The sequence below is a fragment of the Manis pentadactyla genome, chromosome 7 (assembly GCF_030020395.1).
Source record: "Manis pentadactyla isolate mManPen7 chromosome 7, mManPen7.hap1, whole genome shotgun sequence".
Classification (NCBI taxonomy): domain Eukaryota; kingdom Metazoa; phylum Chordata; class Mammalia; order Pholidota; family Manidae; genus Manis; species Manis pentadactyla.
Window position 1 is genome coordinate 59590536 of NC_080025.1, and position 13773 is coordinate 59604308.

The 13773-nt window shown below is 40.9% G+C and overlaps 1 protein-coding gene across 2 annotated transcripts in view; it reads left to right on the forward strand.

Moving 5' to 3' along the window:
• Positions 1 to 3495: 3495 nt before the first annotated feature.
• Positions 3496 to 13773, forward strand: part of RELN (reelin) — a 482819-nt gene continuing 472541 nt past the window's right edge. Inside the window, exon 1 of one of the 2 annotated variants that reach the window (XM_057504425.1) lies at positions 3496 to 4060. In XM_057504425.1, coding sequence (XP_057360408.1) covers positions 3835 to 4060 — 226 coding nt within the window. In that variant the 5' untranslated portion in view covers positions 3496 to 3834. The remainder of the gene's footprint in view (positions 4061 to 13773) is intronic. The other variant, XM_036892412.2, reaches the window with a different exon arrangement.

The following is a 13773-nucleotide window of genomic DNA, read 5'->3' on the forward strand; positions in this document are numbered from 1 at the left end:
TTTAGAGCCTCAAGGGTTGGCTGATTTCAGTTTACTCACTCTCTCCATATATGTATTTATATATTTTAAAATTTCATATACTTTTTGCTTGACTATTACATAGTAAATAAGTGTAGGGATTCATTTTCCTATGTGTATCAAAAGTACTGGGCATCCCTTGATACTTTGATACTTTGGCTCAAAAAGATCAATAAAGGCAGACAGTGAGTGAACTCTTGCAACTTTTAATTATAATTCAACATCTTTTTTGTATTTTATTTAGATTCATCATCCTCCAAAGACTTGAAAGTTGTGGATCTGGTTATATAAATATAATTCCCATTGTGCTATTCTTTATGTTACTTGAATTCAGTACTGGGCCCTAATTTCTACTTCTCAGCAAGAAAGGATTTATATTCCAAGAATGGTTAAGTATCATTTTTTGGTAGACTAATTATCACTTCAAAGCTCTTTTAATTAAAAAGGAATCTGATCCCATTTTAAACTCCTTTCCCACAGATTTACTCATTTCTCACCTTGACATCTTTTGCAGATTTTATAATGCAAACCAATTTTTCTTAGAAAGCACTTCTCTATTTTTCCATTTAGTTTGAAAGTTTGTTGATTGTGTGGACTAGACAAATATTCTTGAATATATTTATTATGACTTACTAAAAAGTAAGATCTAAGGTGTAGCACACACTCTGGGAAATTAGAAGTTTTGAACTGTAACCTGGTTTGTCACCTATTGTGTGACTCAGTAAACTGCTCTACGAGAAAGATGCTATTCCTAATGTTCAAGTGGATTCTTCAAACATCTTGTGTATTTTCATGATTTATTTTTAAGATTATTAAAAAGTATTAATAATCTGGATCCAACCAAGAAAGTCTGGGATGTATGAACTTGGACCTCTATTACTGTAAGGGCACAAGTACTCATGCCAGGCCAAAGGACTGCTAAGTGGAGGGTACTAACTAGCATCTACCTCCTTCTTAAGCAGCTTGATACCCCTCAAGGCATTATTTAAACAGTCTCTGTGCCTGTTAATGAACAATCACTGGCTGTAGTCAGAGATTAGAGCCTGAGTAGCTAAGTATATAAAAGTCATCCAAATGCACATATCAAGTAATGTTGTAAAAAGTTAACAAAGCACAAAAATGGGAAAAATGGGAAAATAAACTAGGTAACATAAATTGAGTGTTAAGAAAGCCATAGTGAGAGATGCATAAGACAATGCTCCTTACAGAGTGGAAAGAGAGGGACCTTCTGGGAATTGGGAATCATCTGGGAATTAAGCCAGTTATGACCTGGACGAAGTATCAGTGTTTCACTAAAGACAGTTCACTTAAACTTAAAGCAGCGACTTTGGCACCAAGCATGGCCAGATTTGATTCCAGTCTCCTCTTCTTACTGAGCACCCTTGACAAACAACTTAACTTTTATGAATTTCAACTTTCTCTTCTAAAAAATGAGGATAATTATACCTGCTTCACAGGCTAATGAAAGGATTAAGTGAGGAGGATTAATGAAAGGATTAGATACAGAATAGTTCTTCTCCCATTCTTCTAACAACATTAACACTCATTCCTTAGAGGTGGTTTGCAGGGGTAGAGTGCTGGGACTCAAATCGAGTTCAAGTCATAGCTCTCTCACTTATCAGCTCTGTGACATTAAACAAGTTTCTTGACCTTTCTGTGCTTCAGTTTCACCATATGTAATATGAGGCCATTAATAGTATTTTCCCTACAGGGTTGTTCTGAGGATTAAAGGGGTTTATGTAAAGTACTTAGGAGAGCACTTAATACATAGTAAATGTTTTTAAAGTGTTAGCTGAAAACGTTCAATAATTTTGGATTCTTCCTAGAAGTGATTCATTTTGTCTTAAGTTATATTCACATAACTGGACAGGAAGACGTGGTAACAATCTTGCCAGCTGAGGGCGAGTTCCTTGTAATTGTGTTTGGGGCAACATTTCCTGTAAACAGGTGGTAGTGGTAGCTTTCCTTCTAGCTGGCGTAGATGGTTGCAGGGCCAGGATGGGTGAGAGCTTTTGGAGCCGGCAGCCAGGCTGCCTTCCAACCACCTTTTGTTACTGGAATTGGACAGAAGTTAACATTTTTGTTTCCTCCCTTCTGAAATAGGGACATTGTTTGCCTCTCTGAGTGGAGTGGGGATTAAATTTAGGTAATTTACCTTCAGTTCATATAGCCTGCACACAGCACGGAGCTGCAGTGGAAATGATTATTATATCAAATATACATAGCAGTCGTGCCCTCCGGGATTTTGAAGAGAGGAAAACCGAAGGCAGCTGGAAGTGGGCCCTTTCTTTCTACCTGTGTGAACTTGGCCTGGGTAAGAGGAAGAAAAACAATCTCTTGCAATGAAGTGACTACAGAGGCTTCCCTTTGGACCCTGCCTTTGAACCCCTCATCTACCCCCTACGCCACCCACCCACACACAGTGCAGGCAAAGACACCATCCTTTCCAATTTTATAATCTCATTTCTGTAGTGCGGGTTTATTTGGGCTTGGTAGTAGGCCAAGAATGGGTGGGGAGAGGCATTAAAACCAGGCAACCCCGCTCCCCCATCTCTGGATGCTGCAGGGCTCGTGCCAGCGCGTCCTCGGGTAAAAACGTGCTTTTTATTTCACTTCCCCGCAGTCTCATATGCAGCAGCTCATTACCACCCGCTTCAATCACCGCTGCCAGCATCTCCCCAGAACGTTTTCCCCTTCCCTCATTTCAGGGACACTGGTTGTAGCTGACATTTAAATGAAATAAACAGATTTTAAAAACTACAACCATCTCCGCCTGAAGAACTCAGCATCAGTGCATACAGAACAGTCCAGCGACGAGCGCCTGTCGGGGCTCAGCTCCGCCAGCCCTTCCTGCCACACAATTCCCCACCCGAGCAGCACAAATCACCATTTCCAGGCACGACTCGAAGCTGCCAATTCCACTTTCGTTTAATCTCATTTAAAATCCGGCTACAGATGAGGCTCTGTCGCTGCGTCGAGGAGCCGGACAGGGGGGCAACGAGAGGGACGAGGCCTGGACGGGAAGGGAGCTCCGGAGCCCCTCGCGGATCGGGTGGCGGGGAAGCAGTGCAGGTCGCCCGGCTGCGAGGCGGGCGAGCCCCGAGGGGCGCGGGGCGCAGCCGCGCAGACAAAGAAGCCGGCGCCGCGCCGGTCCCCGCCGCCCCTCTCCTTCCCCTTCGCTTTCTCTAGGAAAAAGAGGGAAATCAGAGGGCCACAGGGGATACTCTTCCCCTTTCGCCCGCGCCGACAACCGGGCGGGAGGTTCCCTCTCTCCGGGCGTTCACACCCCTCCCTGTAGGTTCGCGGCCCCCTCCGCCCCCCCGCTCGCGCCCCTCGGCGCCTTTCCGGGAGCGGCCCGGGCTCCCGCGCCGGGCCCCGGAGAGGCGTGCGTCCCGGCCGCGCGAGGTGCGGGTGAGCGAGCCCGAGAGGGCGGGGGCCGGCGGGAGCGCGGGGGCGGGGGAGCGGCCGCGACACGTGTGGCAGCGGCGGGGGGGACTCGGCGCCCGGGGCTTTAAGAAGGTGTGGAGGGGGGCGGGCGCTTTCCCAGGCCTGGCCGAGGGGCGTCGCGCAGAGGCGGCGGCGCACGGCGGCGGCGGACCACGCGCTCTCGGCGCCCGCAGCCCGGCTCCGCTCTCCCGCGGCCCAAAGAAACTTTGGGAGCCGCCGTTGCCCACGGAACTTCCCGGCGGGGCTGCGCTCCAAGCGCTCTCCGCCCCCGGCCGCCGCCTTCTCGCCTTCGCTGCGCGCGGCTCGTCGGTCCCGGCGCCTCCCAAACTGAATGAGCGAGCGGCGCTCGGGGCGCGCGGCGGCGGCGGCATGGAACGCGGTTGCTGGGCCCCGCGGACTGTCCTCCTGGCGCTGGTGCTGGGGGCGACGCTGAGGGCGCGCGCGGCGGCGGGCTACTACCCCCGCTTCTCGCCCTTCTTTTTCCTGTGCACCCACCACGGGGAGCTGGAAGGGGATGGGGAGCAGGGCGAGGTGCTCATTTCCCTGCACATTGCGGGCAGCCCCACCTACTACGTACCGGGACAAGAATACCATGGTAGGTACCGCGCACCTCCGCGCTCGCCGCCCGGCCGCTGCGCCCGCGAGCGCAGCTGCTGATCCTCCTTTCCCTCTGCCAAGGGGCCATTGGAACAGGGAGCGGGCAGCCCTTACCTCAACATCGCGTTCTGTGGAGGCACAGAGAACAAACTTAGTGAGAATCCAGTGGCGAGTTGGGATTTCTTCACAATCCCCGCACCACACACTCCCTTCACGCGTCTCCTGATGAGCGGATTCTTGTGAGAAATGCCTGAGAATTTGGGGGTTGGCGTCTTTCCCCTTCACTCCTCGTTCTCGCAGGCGACACGTTGAATGACTCCGCGCATCTTGTTTTCTTAACCCCAGCTCTCGGATTCCAGACCTTTGTCCCTTTCCCGTTCCCCCTGAAGGTACCCTGGTGGCTGTGGGGCTGGCGCTGGGCTTTGCTGACCGGCTGGTGACAGATTGACGCGCCCCGGTCCGCGGCTGCCCCGCGCCGTCGCCCGCCGGCTGCAAAGTTCCCGCTGCTCATCAGCCAGAGGTCCCTCTCATTTCATTCAGGCAGTCCTCCTGAAACGTAGCGGCTGCTTCCAGCTCTCTATTCTTTTTCAAGTGCCATTTAAAATGTCAGTAATTGATGTTTTTTTTTTTTTTGGATGACTCTCTTACTTTTCACATGCTGCTTGTTTTTAGAATGATCTCTGGGTTGTTTATTAGTGACTGTCTTTTTATCTGCACAGCCTTCATTTCCAGGTAGGGTTTGTAAGCCCCTAATAATTTAAAGGTACCTTTTTTAAAAGGACCATTATGGAGTTCTTCATCACAACTAAACGCTACTGAAGAAGCAAAATTTAGCTCCAGAAATATAATTTTATGCAATGTATGCATTTCGACTATCTTAAGCTAGTAAACGAGTATGTGGGAAAATAAGATTTTTCTTGTTACTTCCGCTGGAACGTATGAATATTTCACTTACATGGAGCTTTTAAGCCGTGACAGGCACTATTTAATGAGAATTTCAAGGCAAAAATACTTATACCCAACCTAATAGAAACTATCATCTAGTAATCTCATATTACAGTTTCGATCTCTTGTAGGCTAACGATTATTGACATAGCAGGAGATAAGCCATGGAGCAGTTGGCATTTCAGATAAACATGCATGTAAAAATGATAAAAGTCCTTAAGTTTTCTATTAAAAACCCCTTCATATCTGCTTGTGAATATTCAGCCTAAATAAACGCTTTCTAGAGGTTTAAAACGGTGGTTTAACAACTTTCTTGTGGCATGGTGGCAGCCTTGTCTGTAAAGAAGGAGTCTAATTTGGTGCAGTTTTAGCTTTGGAAAATTAATTTCTGTAACTAGTCCCTTCTATAATAAAAATGCTGACTCCGTTCTTTTCCAAGAACAATCTGGTGTTTGTCTGAGGCCATGACAATCTTTAAGTGGAAGGACTAGCCAATATGATGGTAACCCAGACCTCACCCAAAGACTGATTGATTCAGGCTGTCAACTTGGTGTGACCCTTAGCAAAGATGCCTGCCTGTTATTAGTTCTGAGAGAGAGTGGTAGGTTAGTGAGCCAACGGGCCAAAAGGTATGACTGTCAGGTTGTGATGGAAGACCATGTGATAGTACAAAGCCTTCTTTATTTATTTATCTGTTTCAAAATCCTTTGTAAGGTGCCGGCATAGACTTAAAAATACCAAAATATGACACATCCTTTGCTTTTGCTATAAAGCTAGCAAATATAAGTCAGTCTAAGATTGACCGTAAGCACATACCTAAGTCTGAAAAGGAAAGAATGATACAGAGTAAGAATAAAATATAATACTTCAAGTTGGACATGGGGCTGGGGGTGCGGCGGGGGGAGTCTCAATTTCTACCTCTTTTCTGCCACCAGAAAAGGTGGAGAAATTTTATTTTCTAAGTTTAAGAAGATAACATTATTATAAGCTTTGAGAATAGTTTATATCAGATTTTAAATTCCTGTAACTGTTTTGTCAAATACACAGATTCTGAAACTGGCTGTATCTACAGGCCCTAGTAAGAGTTTTACCCTATAAGATGATCTACAGTTAGAAGAAATGTTTAAAAATGAAATGATGCTCACACGTGTCTCTTTTTCTTTTAGATTTTTGAAAATTAATGTTAAAAATTATATAGCATCTTTAAGAATTGAACTGATCAGAAACTTAAATGTACGTTTGTGGTTAGCTCATTTTATACCATACTAAAACATAAGGTCATTTGCCCAAAATTTTTTAAAGGTAATAAATCTGCAAAATATTACCTTGATATTTCATTCCTAACCAAATACATCTTTAAAATGTAACAGTTATGTCAGGAAAAATCCATCTTATCTACGATTTACATTGAACTCAACATTTGGAGGAATTATGTTGGGTACAGCTGATGGTTGTCACTTTTTGACCTACAATACTGCATTGAAATAGGGGGTGGTATGTACAATGACACCTAACACAGGACATTACTGCACCTCAGACTGTGTCAGCCGCCCTCTGAGGCTTGTACTGTGTGACAGAGCTCTGAATGTGAAATGGGAGAGGGGGGCAAATATCAATCTAGTATAAAAGTGGTTCAAAATTATGGGTCTCTGTATATGTCATATTAAAGAATTCTCTTGAAAATCTTCTGAAAAAAAATATACTACTAAAGAATCTCAAGCTTGTTTGCCCAACAGAATTGCCCATGTTTCCAGTTTCAAGTAGTATATCCATCTATTTGCAGTTTTGGCAACTCTGTAAACAGTGCATGGTTACTTCTGCTAGTTTTCATCTTTTTAATGAAAAGGTGTCACTCAAGTACCTCTGCTTCATCTTCCTATATCTTTTAAACTTTGTTGTCTATGACTGTTGATATAGCACCATTAGTCACAATGAACTCTGGTGTCTTTGCATGAGCACACCACAGTGCAGAACTCAGCAAAAAGGGGTTCTCATATACATCATGTTGAATTAGAAAGGTCTCAGGATCAGAAATTAGAATTTCTTTCTTAGAATTTCTCTTTTTTTGCACATGACCCAAAATAGGGTCAATTCAGCAAAATGGTTTCCAGGCCCGGGCCTGGTTTTTTTTTGTGTGTGTGTAAGTTGCAAATGATGGGAAAATAGGAAATGGAAATGTAAATGGTCCTGTCAGGTAGCCATTTCTCTTTTCCAGCCATGCCCAGTGATTCGCTGCTCCTTCGTCTAGGGGCCAAGGCAGTATTGTGAAACATGCAAAGGCTTGGTTGATATCTGTACCTTTCCTTTCTCAATTTAATCCCTCTTCTTCACCCCCTGCCCTCAGGGGGTTACCCACTTTTTTGTTGGCAGACCCTCTTCTCCAACTGATTTATAGTTAATGTGACTTGTCCATATTAAATTCTCCCACAGTCTTAATGACAACTGTGGAAAGATGTTTTCCTCTTTTTGTTTCAAAGAATTTTGGCATCACTGAGTAGGCATAATATATTTTGGGATAGAAAGACTTTTTAGATACCCCTGAAATCATGTAGTGAGTACCTTCCTACTCATAAGATTGTTTTTGCTCAGTCGCCATCAGAAAGGAGAGGTTATACATTAGAAAAAAAGTTGTGAAGGCCAAGCACAGTTAAATGAGTCTGTGAAAGTGCTTTAGCTTTGGTGAGACAATTTATATGGATTCCATAATAGACTAGAATTCCTGTAATTACAATGGCATATGGTGGGGAAAGTGTCCCGTTACAGTGAAAAATATGCTCTAAAATATTGATTGAGGGGAAAGAATTTAGTCATAGACAGAACTGAATTGGTAATATGGCATGATGCTTTAAAAAGGGGACTTTATTGTATTTTGTAAATTCAGTATCACTATTGATAGTTCCTTCATGCAACATTTCTTTTCCATTGTTTATTTAATCCTCTGTGAGGTATGTGAGAAAATCAACTCCTACTGCTAAAAAATCAGGATGAAGTATTTAGGGCACTGCATTATAACAATTGCCAGTATTACTATTATAAGTATGTGTATTCTGGAATCAACTGGTTGCAATATTTTAAAAAATTGCTGTTCAAAGGCAGTGCAATGTAATGACTTCTCAAATACCAGAATGATATATATGTCAGACATAATTTTTGGTAATATGCCCCAGATTAAATTCTTTTCAAGGATATTATTTTATTATTTGAATTAAAATGACCCGCCATTGCTAAGGTAACTGTGTTGTTGATCAGCTATATGGTTATATTGTTCTTTATATGTCTCAGATTCTGGAATCAGCATTTTGAAACTCTCAGACTCATTTGTTAAATATAATTTATAAGTGAACTTATATAGCTGTGTCCTGCTTGTATGACTATGAAAACTGAGCATTTTAAAAGCATTTTGCTCTATTTGTCATATATTTCGTCTTCCTCTCTACAATCTATTTCAAACATCTTTTACCATGGTTCAGATTGTTTCTTAAATCATATGTCTTGCTTTAACATGTGTTCCCTATTGAGTTTCAATTCCAAGGATAAACTAAAAAAAAATCAGATCTTTAGAATCATATTTGAAAGCCTCTCATTTAGGCAGACATTCTTACTTCATTTACAGCACAATATTACTACAAGTTATTTAATTAGAATATTTCTCTTCACTTTTCATGACTTTATTTTAAACTATTTTCATTAAAAATGTTAAAGAATAAATGAGAAAGTTGTACCATTGTGATCACATATTTTTATGTGAATAATAATTCTTATTAAAATAAGAATTGTCTTATTCTAATATATTTTCCTTTTCATCTTTAAAAAATAGGTGACAGGAAGTTTGATAAGAATTCAAAGTCAATACCATTGACTTACAAATTGTTTCATAAATTAGTTTCTTTCAAAAGAAAATATATAAAATTTATCTTTGATATATTTTTCCCCTCTCTGGAATTGGTTAATTTTATAGAATGATCTGGGAACTTTACATTACCAATTATTTAGGATATGTTGCATATTAAGCCATAATTGTTCTGATTATTTCAAACGCTATTTTGACAAATTTATTGGTTCTTTAATCTTCCCAAATTGTTGCTGATGCCCTGACCCCTTCATATTTCCAATAGCCTGTACATTTGAGAAGCATAGAGTGACCAGTACTTTTTGAACACTGGCATTTAGAAAAACTTGAATATATTTTCACACAAATAGATAAAGTTTTTTTTTTTCAGTTCTTTATGTCATATAGAAATAGAAAAAAATGGGTGACCCTACACACTGTCAAGAAAAGAAGGAAGGCAGAGTGTATCCTGTTAGAATGGGCTGGGTCACCAAGAATAGAAAGAAGTGTTGAGGCAGTGTCTGTGTAATGATGACACTCATGTATGCAAAGGGGAATTCATTTATCTAACTATTTTGGTTTCAAGAAACATTGTGGTAATTAATCTGCCCCACCTCTACCCCCCAACAATTTTAGAGTATTCATAAAATGCTCATAAAAATTCATTAAGTAACCAAACTGTGTATTTCAACTCATAAACCTTAAGCAAAGAGTATTAACTCATTTCAGAAATTGGTATTAAATTTTCAAATATGAAGATTTCATAATGACTGCTCTAACATAGGAATGGTGTATTTTAAAAAAAAATTCTTGGCTCTCATGAAATTCCCCATGAGACAATCTCTCTTTAGTTTCAATTATGTAGCTCAGAGAGTAATTTTTGCTATGGTAGGTGCCATGCCCATCTTATTGAAGGCAGAGCCTCTGAAGGGTTGAATGCTGTGCCTAGGGTTAACCAATTATTTCTAAAACGTGTGCTTCTCTAAAACCGTGCACATTTTTTTCCCTTCTTTATTCGACACCCTGTAGGAACTAACTATAGAAACTGGATTTGGGGGTGTGTGGAAGGGTCAGTACAAAGGTACAGAGGTTGGTTTGTGGCTTAAGGCAGCTCTAGTCACTCCAAAAACAAAGCTAAGGTAATTAGCTTTTGAATGTCACAAAGAGATAGTTATAGGAACTCTGAGGTTTCAAAATAAACATTGAAAACCCAGGTTACCATTTAATGCTAAATTAGCTTTTCCTTAGCAAAGTAAAATTTTATTTGGAAAAGAGGAAAAAGTAAATTTTATTGATTAAAGGATTCTTTGAAACTGTAGGATAACTCACAAATGTTTCATATAACACTGGTTATTGTTGTATGTCAGTGCCCACAGACCAAGCGACATGATAATAGTTTTTACCAAGAAGTGGTATGTTCACCTCAGAACCTCCTCCATCTGTATCTTGCCTGCTTTCTCCCTCGACGCCTTTCTTCCTCCTCCTAAGTTTTCTCATTGCCTTTCCTCTTCTGCTCCCTTCCACCATGTCACAGGTCCTTGCTTTCCCTCTCCTCTTCCTTCCTCTTTTCTGTTTTACAGCTATTCCTTTGCTCTTTGTATTCTTTTTATTTCTTCCCTTCAGATTTCTTGTCATTATCTCTACTCCATTTCTCTCCTCTGACTATGAAATGAAAAATACCAACATTTTTATATCAATTATTGTACTCATTGGACATTTGCAAAATAAAAGTTTTTATATTGCTCTATTACAAATTAATGTTATCTTTCTGTGATGTGCACTTGCCCTTTTAAAAATTATGGGTTACTTTTTCCTAATAGGAAAGTGGGCCCTTCCTCCTACACTCTTAGAAGAGTAAAACCTCTTAGAAGAACTTTCAAGCTTGTATCTTTTTAATTCTGAGTTAGCTACTTTCCCCACTGTCAGTTATGTGGTCCAACTATAGAATCTGAAATTTGTGCACCGAAGTGCTTATATACACCGTGTGGATATAAATTGTAGAAGTTGGAGAAATGCATGTTGAATTGCTTGACTCTAAAAGGAGCTCGATTTGGAGATGTGTGAATGCTTGAATGCATAGACTCTTCCAGTAAATCGATGGACTGTCTCTGTCATCACCTCAGCCACCTCGAGTCATCTCATTTACAGGCTTGTTTCATTGCTGAGTCTCATAATTGCAGTTCCATAGCTAAGAAGTTCCACTGCCATCTTTTTAGGCAGCTGGTACTTGACAGGCAGTTCAAATAGGGGTAGGGAACCTTGGTAAAAGGCAAACGTTAGACTGGGAGAGCAAGATCTATTCTCTTGCTTTGTACCATGTGAACTCTGTCTACTTCAGCTCAAAAATTCAGACTCCTTTGCTGGGAGTTCAGACTTATACTGAAAGAGAAGTCTAGGGAGGCATAATGATGTTGTGGAAAGAGTTCAGCTCTGGCAGCAGAGAGACCCTTTCTCTGCCACTTAGATGTGTGCTTTCAGCAAGTTACCTATCCTCTCTGAGCCTCGGTTTCCTCATTTCTAATGTAGAAATGATGATATACATATGTTAGGGTTGCAATTACTAAATAGGTAATGCATATAAAATGCCTGACACACAGTATTAGATAGTATGTGTTATCATCTGGTACAAGCAACATTAGAGGAAGATAGTTGGAACCATAAGATAGGAGCTGTTCACCCAGTGTGTGTCTTGTTAGTTGCCTTGTCAATATGTGGTACCTTTCAAGGGCAATTCCAAATTGAATATATTAGGAGGGGATCACAAAAGTAAAACAAAAATCAACTCATCACCAAATACGTGTGATCAGAAAATGCTTCCCAGCCAAAATAAACATACAACTTGCCTAGAATTAAAAGTTAATTAGTATGATTCCAGTCCAACCAAAACGTTTATTAACTTAGCCAATTCCTAAGTCAAACCTTCCTGTTCCTAAGTTGAGTATATTTCCTTAGCTGATGGTTGTTTAACCAATTTTGTGGATGTAGGTGGTAGTCTGGAAAAGATGCCAAGGTAAGTAAATATTGACATCAGTTTAATACATTTTGTCAAATCATATAATATATATGCCTCCAGCCCATGTAAAATAATCTAAAAATACAATACTGTTTCAACCAAACCACAATTGAGACAGATGGATTTTGATGGTGGTCCCAGAGTTCACCAGGTCCTCCAGGACTGACTGAGGATACTTAAGTCCACAAGTGGTCAGGTGGTGAAGTGGAAGGCTAGTTCACTTATAATAAAAAACATACTGGTCAGGATAAAGGCACTGGCTGGGCAGTGTATTCTGTCTGTCCACTGTAGTGAAGTTTATATGGGTGGGCAAATGATTGTTAGTAGGTTGTTTAGGAGCATGGAGTTAGATGACCTCAATGGCAGATTTCAGCATCTCGGAAAGTTACTCTTCAACTCACATCAGCTGGGCTGGTTGGCATCTTTTCCCCTAGATAGCACTGGAAGAAGACTATCATGTCTCTGTATTCCATAATGCCTCATTATAGGGCATGCATTGTCTACCCAGTCATCTCTAAAACTCCCTTTCTTTTGAGAACAACTATGCATCCAGTTCAAAATACTCATCTCCAAGGCTCCCTTACCATTAATTTAGTGAGATGAAGTTGAAGTCCACTGGGTGGGGTCTTTAGAAAGATTATTGATACAATTGGTAAAGATGATTCTTAAAAAGACTAAAATTTTTTTTAAATAGTCTATGATATTAATATAATTTAAAATAATAGTTTCAAAAGTACTTGATTTTTGCTCTACCCTTACCCATTTCTTTGGCCAGGGTGTAGCACAGCTATCTTACGACCTTGAGGATAGTGGTCTCATGCTAAGGATGGTGGTCCAGGAATTTAGAATGAGTCTGGGTCTATACTTATACCTTTGAGTATCTGTACCAGCCTGGAATTCCTCTTCTGGACTGCCTGTCACTTAAGAAAAATTAGTCAGGTTTCTGTTATTTACAACTGAATGCAATCCTAATTATTTCTTTCTTAAAATGATAATCCTAATTAGTTCTCCTAAATACACAAATACTGCAGTTTACATTCTCTTTGGTCAGTCACAGCATTTGGGGCAAGCTCTGAGTCGCTCTGTCCTCCCGTAGACTTGCTTGCAGAGACTTTCATGGAACTAGGATGGTTCCTAAGACACTTTTGATGATATATTTTCAAAATATCCCTCAAGGTGTGCTACTTTTGCAGGTGGTGAAAATAGTGCATTTTATGTTAACTTTTGAGTCATGCTTTGAGAAGGTACTGTCCCTGACCTTCAATTTCTGGAGTTCCTTAACTGACAATTTATGCTAGTTAGTTTCCTTTACCCAACTTTATTTCCGGACAGTCCTATCTCTCTAAAATGCGGTATCACCATATATAAATCCTGTTGACATTTAAAACACTGAGATGTGTGCCTTAGCTGTGAATGTGAGCTCTGCCCCAACCTTAACCTTGTTTGTTATGTCTGGCTCAGCCTCTAGGACCGAATCCAGCATTGTCATTTCTCTTGCTTGCTGCATATCGACAGAGGAAACAGGCATCTCATTCTTACCTTCGGGAACATGTCATCTTTTCATTCAGGCCGCCTTTGTTATGAATGTTGAAATATCCCATGATCATGGGTTCAGTTCTTTTCTTCCTTTTCTCATGTAAACACTTCCTGCATGTCATCCTGAAAAAAAAAAAGTTTTATGTCCAGTGTTTGTCATGGAGGAATATAAAGAAGTTAGTTGGTTTTAGGCTCTTGTAGAAAAAGTGGGTATGCATTCCCATACCAAACACTGATACTATAAAATAATTTTTTAAAAAAGGCAGCTCAAGGGTTTAGGAATAAGTCAATAGCAACAATGTTAAAGTAGCACTTAGTATGTGCCAGGCACTGATCTAAATTCTTTCCATATATTAATTCATATAATTCTTACAACAACCTCATGAGG